The sequence below is a fragment of the Biomphalaria glabrata genome, chromosome 5, assembly GCF_947242115.1.
Source record: "Biomphalaria glabrata chromosome 5, xgBioGlab47.1, whole genome shotgun sequence".
In the NCBI taxonomy this organism is placed as follows: domain Eukaryota; kingdom Metazoa; phylum Mollusca; class Gastropoda; family Planorbidae; genus Biomphalaria; species Biomphalaria glabrata.
The window spans coordinates 1,816,957-1,825,711 of record NC_074715.1 but is presented as its reverse complement, the minus strand read 5'-3'; the positions used below and the strand labels follow the sequence as shown (position 1 = coordinate 1,825,711).

Here is an 8,755-nt window from a genome sequence, read left to right as displayed (position 1 = left end):
TTTTTGTGACAAATAAAATTTTATTTTGCCCCTTTTTATTGTTTTCACTATATTAAAGTTGAATACCCTAATTATTAAAAACTGATGATGGACAATTGTCACGACTCAATGATGTAACCTAATTCGACCAGTTTCTAGAAGCCCAGGTCAGGTCATAGAAGACCAGAGCAAACACACGTTAATTATAGTCAACCAATCAGAGAAAGAGGTTAAGGGAAAAATAGCATACGTCAGCTTCTAGAAGGTCACAGTTAATAAAATAATTAGGATAGAAGATTCTATGATTCTGGAAAATACGGTTTAGAAAAGTATAAATTACGGGAAAGTTATTCGGGGTCCGCGCCTTGTAACGGTCCTTGCAGGGGAACGGTCTTGTGTTATAATAAGTTTAAACATTTGTGGGTCCATTAGTTACAGTTATACCAGTCGAAGTTGTATTTTTAAGTTGTTTAAATGATAAATTATATCCGATGAAGTTATGCTTGTAAAAAGTTGAATATTATCAAGAGATTAAAATTGAAGTAGGCATCGAATTGAAAGTCTAGGTCTATGTTTTGTTTTTGAAGAAGTCTAATCAAGAAGAAGCAGAAGAGAACACAGATGTTTCTTCAGTGCGTTATCAAGTCAAATATATAATCTCCTGCAAGATGATTCTGTTTGAACCGTAACTAAATTTAAAAGAAATCACAATAAATAAATAAACATAAATCATCCCAACAATGCACTTAAAATAAATGACCACGACGTCATTTCTTTGCTTCAGAATGATAATAAATCTGTTACATAGGAAACGGTATTTACTAAAGTTAAAAATAAATAAATTCAAATTTTTAAAGTGTCTTATAATTTAAGAGAAAAACTTAAATCTGATCAGACAAATAATTGTCGATACTCTTGTAATACTTCTCCATCCACATTATATTGGCTTCAACTTTCTCAACAGCCTGAGTCATGGCGCTCGCTCCAGCTCCGAAGTTCCCTTCATGGCTTGCTTTAAACATTTTCAGCTGAAATTTAAAAAAAGTTATCAAAATGTTAAATATCCATCCATCCCAGTGGCGTCGCAGCCAGTGGCGTAGCAAAGTACACGTGGGCCCGGGTTCAAGAATTTTATGGTGGGCCCCCGTCCCCGTATTTGGAGTAAAATAAAAAAAAACTATCTAACTATGGAGTATAGATCAGTACATTTTTAAAAAAGGCATTTGTTTGTCGGTGCTACCTTTCAGAAGCAATGCAGTAATTACATTCGAATCACTAATTAGCGCAGAAATCCAAGTGTCGAGGAGAACTCGGTCTCAATAATAATCATCGTGTTTATATTCCAGGATGGCTGCCTGGTCGTGCGGTTTGCGCGCTGGACTGTCGTTTGAATTTATCGATGGTCCAGGGTTCAAACCCTGCCCGCTCCCATCCCCCGTCGTCCTGCGGGAGGTTTGGACTAGGAAGTAAACTATCTTCAACTCTGAAGGAACATCCGAAACATGTAAAACATTTTACAAACAAACATTTTATTGCATTTTTTCAATATCTAGATCTCTAGTTTGATATATATTAACACTAAGTAAATTATATCAGAATTTGATAGATTTAAAGTGTCATTTTGGGCCCCTTTTATTTCTGGCCCCGGGTTCATTGAACCCCTTCGCGCCATGGATGCTACGCCACTGGTTACAGCCCATGAAAGGCTCTGGCCTGCTTCAACACATCCCTCCATTTAGATCTCTCCTGGGCCTTTCGTCTCCGCGCCCTAACCCCCAAGCCGTAGCAGATCTGATGAAATGTTCAACCTCAGATTAAAAATACTTTAAGTAACCGGTACCCAGCTTAAACAATAGGACTGGATGACCAAATTGCCTTGGGATATGTGCTCTGAACCTCTGTACAGTGGTCTCAATGAAAAGCGTGGGGTACCTTGTCGTTCAGTGGGAGGTTTGGCCTACGATCTAATTACGTTTTAAATCTGAAGGAACATCCGAAACAAGAAACATTTTACAAAATACTCTTGACACTTAATTACTATATAACCTAGTTTTCAGACTCTATGATACCACAGACCCTATTCTTTAAAGTTTCTGGAAATCAATGATTCAGGCGATATATTTGCGTTTTAATATTTCAGGCATATATCAAAGTTTTAATGTTTCGGATGCATATCTGAATAAGGTAATATGTGTCGGACTAGGATATTGGGGTTTTAATATTTAGGGCGGATTTCTGAATAAGATAATATCTATAAGATATTCGGATTTTGATGATTCAGGCGGATATCAAAGTTAGATAATATCTAGGCCTATAGCATATTAGGCTTTCAATGTTTCTGGCGTATATATGAATAAGATTATATTTATAGGATATTCGGGTTTCAATGATTTGGACGACATCTGAGTTAGATAATATCTAAAAGATATTCAGGTTTTCTTTGTTTCGAAATCATATTTGTGTTTTAATGTTTTTTTTTGGCAGATATCTGAGCTTAAATATGTTTCGGGCAGATATGTGGGTTTAAATGTTTCAGGCGGATATTGAAGTTTAAATGCTTTGAGCAATTTTTTTTTGTGGGGTGGGGGCAGATTTCTAGTGGATATTTTAATATCTTCTTATCTTATCTTATATAATACAGACGTTACTTCAAAAAAGAAGATGATTACGTCCTACGCGTCATGCATTTAGTCATGCATATTAACCAATGACTTAAATTCAGCCAAGTCACTGGTTTTCATGGCTAGTTCAGGCAACCCATTCCATGCTCTAATAGCACTAGGGAAGAAGGAGTGTTTGTACAAATTTGTCCTAGCATATGGGACGAGGAATGTGCCTTTATCTTTGTGTCTTTCAGAGTATTTTATTAAATTGTGTTTTTATGCTTCGAGAGCATATTTGAGTTTTAATTTCTTGGGCAGATTTCTGGGTTTAAATGTGTTGGGCAGATATCTTGGTTTAAATGTGTTGGGCAGATTTCTGGGTTTAAATGTGTTGGGCAGATATCTTGGTTTAAATGTGTTGGGCAGATATATATAAAGGTTTGCATATTTCGTGCATGTAACCGAGTTATATTCATTCGATCGTATATTCGGGTTTAGCTTAGTATTGTGACTTAACATGCGTTTGTTAATGACTAGTCCTATTCATATAATTTTTATTATTATTATAATCTAATCTAATCTAATCTAATATAATATAATGCGTTGGACAGTAACTGTGCTCTGTTAATTTGGGTCAAACAAGTTTAAAAAAAAAACTTCTATTACAAAGTCGGGGGCCCTGGCAAACAAGTTTAAAAAAAAAACTTATGTTACAATGTCGGGGGCCCAGGCACACAAGTTTTAAACAGCAACCTGCACTTACATCTTCCAGTTCAATTTCTGTGTTAAATGAGCTCGTGATACCCTTTATGAGATTTGCGAAATGAAAAGGTGAGCTGCCAAATCTGAAATGGAGAGTGCGAAAAAAAGTTTGGTCTATTTTGTTATTTTCTTTTTTTTTTTTTAAATGCACTTATTAATTGAGCTGTAAAATTTCCAAATAAAAAAAAAATAACAAAAACATAAAAATATACATTTCTTTCTTTATTGAAGTTAAAGCCAGATTATTTTGCTCGTAATAAATAATAAATGTCAGTTTTAAAGAATTCAACTATGTTTTACCTGCCGCATACTTTCTCCCCCCCCCCTCTCTCCCCCAAACCCCTCTATTTTGGGTCATTGAGATAAATCTTGTTATACTATTGTAATAACTTAAGGGGAGGCAACTCAACGAGTCATAGACGTTTATTTACAAGAGGACATGACAAACACACAGGACATCAGCCTTGAGCACAGCATCTTCATCACGGCTCTAGACTTGGGCGGGAATCGTTCCCTTCTCCTTAATGTAAACATCCTTCCCAGTCTGGTTTCTAGAAGTGCGCACCTTCTGAACAATCTTTTGGTTCCGATACCAGTGTATGTCTAAAATAAAAGTTTAGATTTTGGTTCGACCAATATAAGCTGGGCGTAAAATTCAAATAATTGCTAAGACCCGCAAAAAAAAAGTTCTTTATTGAAAAGGCGAAGCTAAGTCCTAACTTCTATTTTCACTAGTCGCATGTACATACTCCTTACATTCTACTTTATATAGTAGATAAATATTTATCATAACCAAAAACAAACAAACAAACAAACAAACAAATAGCAATTTGTTGTTCGCAATTGCTTACATGCACTCAAAAGATTAACACTTATCAATAAATTTAATGTAGTGTTTCAACTTCTTAAGATATGCATATAATATTATTAAGAGTCTTACTGATTTAGTATCTCTTGAAAACGGGACCTAAAGAAATCCCAAGCCAAATATCTTCCTATTACAGAGCTGCTAGCCACCAATGACAAAGCATCGGCAGCATCTTGTTTACGAATGCAGGAGTTGTTTGCCAATATAAGATTCAGATAACTGGGAGAAAAAAAACATTTTGTTATTACTTTTCTTACTTCTATTAATCTTATTGGTTAAAATATAAAAAAAATGTAAAACCAAACTTGTTTGTATTAAGTTTTAATCAGTAGTATCAAAGAAACTGTCCTACTGTCACAATAGGATAAAATGGAAGGCTGCCTGGTCGTGTGGTTTGCGCGCTGGACTGTCGTTTTTTGATATATCGATGGTCCCGGGTTCAAACCCTGCCCACTACCATTCCCCGTCGTCCTGCGGGAGGTTTGGTCTAGGAAGTAAACTATCTTCAACTCTGAAGGAACATCCGAAAAATGTGAAACATTTTACAAACATAAAATACCTTAATTTATTCCAATACTTGTGACATGTGTGGTTGAGGGACAGATACCACTTAACTACGAAATCATGTCACTTAACTACGAAATCATGTCACTTAACTACATAATCATGTCACTTAACTACATAATCATGTCACTTAACTACGAAATCATGTCACTTAACTACATAATCATGTCACTTATCTACATAATCATGTCACTTAACTACATAATCATGTCACTTAAATACGAAATCATGTCACTTAACAGCATAATCATGTCACTTTACTACATAATCATGTCACTTAACTACATAATCATGTCACTTAACTGTATAATCATGTCACTTAACTACATAATCATGTTACTTAACTGTATAATCATGTCACTTAACTACATAATCATGTCACTTAACTACATAATCATGTCACTTAACTACATAATCATGTCACTTAACTACATAATCATGCCACTTAACTGCATAATCATGTCACTTAACTGTATAATCATGTCACTTAACTACATAATAAGGCCACTTAACTGCATAATCATGTCGGTTAACTACATAATCATGTCACTTAACTGCATAATTATGTCATTTAACAACATAATCAGGTCACATATCTACATAATCATGTCACTTAACTAAATAATCATGTCAGTTAACTACATAATCATGTCACTTAGCTGCATAATCATGTCACTTAGCTGCATAATCATGTCACTTAACTACATAATCATGTCACTTAACTGCATAATCATGTCACTTAACTAAATAATCATGTCAGTTAACTATATAATCATGTCACTTAACTGCATAATCATGTCGTTTAACTCCATAATCATGCCACTTAACTACATAATCATGTCACTTAAATACATAACCATGTCACTTAAATACATAACCATGTCACTTAAACAGAAACTTGCTGTAACATGAAATAGACAATTTCATAATTTAAAAAAAAAATCCATTTATTTCTAATGTATTTAATAGCGTTTAACTTCAATAAAAATATTTACTTTTGGAGAATAGAAGGTCGGTTAGAACATGACAGTCCAGTAAGAAGATTTAATTTTTCTGAGGCCACATCTGACTCATTGTACATCTAAGAAGCAAAAAAAAATATTTTTGTAAGTTTTTTAGAAACTATTTTGAGTTTCATTTAAGTGATTCATGATGCTGCTACATGGCACATGTAATATGAAAAGAGATAATGTGTTCAATTATTTAATGGGACAAAACCCAACATATTTAGCAGTATCTGTGAATACTAAAGGTTTAATTTCACTTGTTGGTATCTAACTAAATAATGAATTACACGCAATTTTTTTTAGTAACTGGTTATTTATTTATTGTTTTATTTTATTTTATTTTTGTATTCATGTCCATGTCTGGTCTGTACCATTTGTGCAAATGACCACTGGATCTGAGAACGGGTGCGGAGAAAATAACGTCTGCACACTTTTACCAGGCTAGGAGGAGCGAGTGAGTTGATCATATGCTTTGTTAAAAGAGTTTAAACTTCAGTTTTCACTACTCTTGTAGTTGAGGGCGGGGGGAGGGGTCATATTTCTATGTAATTGATTCATTATTTATTTAATAGACCCGCCTTTTGTGTGAACAAAAAAAAAACTGATATTGGATTAATAAATGGATTCATTGTTATGGTAACAAATTTTTAAAAAAATACAATAACGTTTTATTTTTAAAAATACAGACTTCAAAATATATAAATACCTTGGTATTATAATAGATTTTAAAAAAGCTATTTAGGAATCCACATACTAAACTATGACTTGGCATTCGAATAGATTTACATATTGATATTACTACTGTATTACAAAGTTTTGTAAGTATAAGTGTAGCTTATAAGAGAAGAAAAGAAACACGTTAATAGTTTCCTATAACTGACCTTAAGGGCGAACTTAACATATGGATATTGGTGTGATATTATTAACTTTTGTAAGTACATGTGTAGCTTATACGATAAAAACATAAGAAATACATTATTAGTTTCCTATTAAACTGACCTTAAGGGCGAACTCCCATTCTTCAACTCCCCCATTCCAAATGGCTGCGCAATAAACACTTATTCTTAAGTTGGGGTCAATTCTGGTTAAAAAAAAGGGATATTAAAAGTGGCTAGTTGCAATGAATGCCACAAACGTCTATTTTACATTTGCCTATTCCTAAGTCTATTGGACCCACGGAGGCACCACCAATGCACGGCACGATTTGGAATTAATTATTTGTTTCGGAAATATGTAAAGTTTTGACAATCACGTGACTCGTAAAACTAGGTTTTAGGCTAAAAGAAATAGCAGCCGATGTAAACAGACTATTCCAGGACGCCTTAGAGATAGGACGCTTTTTTTATGAACCTAGAGCGTTAGCTGACATTCGACGGTTCCGTTTATTACTATTAAACTTCTTGTTCAGTATCAGCGTCGACTACCTTATATTGATTGTTCGGCCTTTCGCCGGTGTAATTGGATTTCGTTGAGTGTTACCCCCGTTCAGGGGAGTAGCTAAAAATTTTCTATCTTTTGTGGTCGAGGGGGGGGGGCTGAACTCTTTGGGGCCCTGCATTTTGCATAATATTAAATTTTTTATGTAAAAAAAAACAAACTTGGGAGACCCCCTCAATCGGGGGTCCAGGGAAGATTTTCAACTTCTCCTCCCCCCACCCTAGCTACGCCACTGCCCCCGTTTAGTTTATCAGCATTAGACACCTCGGAAACGCCTAACAAGACCTCTTCCCCCATTCCTGTCTGTTAAAGGTTGTGAGGGTCCTTTACCAGATGGTACGCTTTTTTAGTGTCGTTTATGTGTAGCCCGTCTTCAAATTATGTCCAATGTTTCTCTACCCGCTTAGCTACATTCATTCCCTTCCTGATTCGCAGGGGGACACTTCATGAGTAACAATATTAGGCCCTTGTTTACCACGAATATCTATGAAGTAACATCTATGGTAATTGTTTTCAGGCAAATCGACATAGAGCTAGCATTAATCATAAAAATAGCTATGAAGTTAAATCTATGGTAATTTTTTCAGACTATAAACACCGGAGCTAGCATTAATCATAAAAATATCTATGAAGTTACATCTAAGGTAATTGTTTTCAGACAATGAACTTTAGAGCTAGCACTAATCATAAAAATCTCTATGAAGTTACATCTATGGTAATTGTTTTCAGGCAAATAGATATAGAGCTAGCATTAATCATAAAAATCTCTATGAAGTTACATCTATGGTAATTGTTTTCAGGCAAATAGACAGAGAGCTAGCATTAATCATAAAAATATCTATGGAGTTACATCTATGGTAATTGTTTTTAGACAATGAAGTTTAAAGCTAGCATTAATCATAAAAAATATCTATGAAGTTACATCTAAGGTAATTGTTTTCAGACAATGAACTTTAGAGCTAGCATTAATCATAAAAATATCTATGAAGTTACATCTATGGTAATTGTTTTCAGGCAAATAGATACAGAGCTAGCATTAATCATAAAAATATCTATGAAGTTACATCTATGGTAATTGTTTTCAGGCAAATAGACAGAGAGCTAGCATTAATCATAAAAATATCTATGGAGTTACATCTATGGTAATTGTTTTTAGACAATGAAGTTTAAAGCTAGCATTAATCATAAAAAATATCTATGAAGTTACATCTAAGGTAATTGTTTTCAGACAATGAACTTTAGAGCTAGCATTAATCATAAAAATATCTATGAAGTTACATCTATGGTAATTGTTTTCAGGCAAATAGATACAGAGCTAGCATTAATCATAAAAATATCTATGAAGTTACATCTATGGTAATTGTTTTCAGACAAATAACTAAAGAGCTAGCATTAATCATAAAGAAATCTTAAAATGGAGCCTTCACCAACTATTGGCTTTGTCAATCATCTGTATTGTGCCATACGGAAAATGGCCGGTTCGACTACCACCAAAGCGAAAGCCACCTTGACCTGCAATATATGTGGACGGGAGT

General features: G+C 34.2%; 1 protein-coding gene across 1 annotated transcript in view; it reads right to left on the bottom strand.

The window, feature by feature from the left end:
- The window catches only part of LOC106072368 (aminopeptidase N-like), a 38,432-nt gene continuing 29,677 nt past the window's right edge, over window positions 1-8,755 (bottom strand). The window contains exons 22-26 of the mRNA XM_056031227.1: window positions 6,783-6,864; window positions 5,772-5,857; window positions 4,285-4,431; window positions 3,346-3,427; window positions 1-1,007 (exon numbers count right to left, since the gene is read on the bottom strand). Of these exons, the coding sequence (XP_055887202.1) occupies window positions 861-1,007; window positions 3,346-3,427; window positions 4,285-4,431; window positions 5,772-5,857; window positions 6,783-6,864 (544 nt within the window). The 3' untranslated portion in view covers window positions 1-860. The remainder of the gene's footprint in view (window positions 1,008-3,345; window positions 3,428-4,284; window positions 4,432-5,771; window positions 5,858-6,782; window positions 6,865-8,755) is intronic.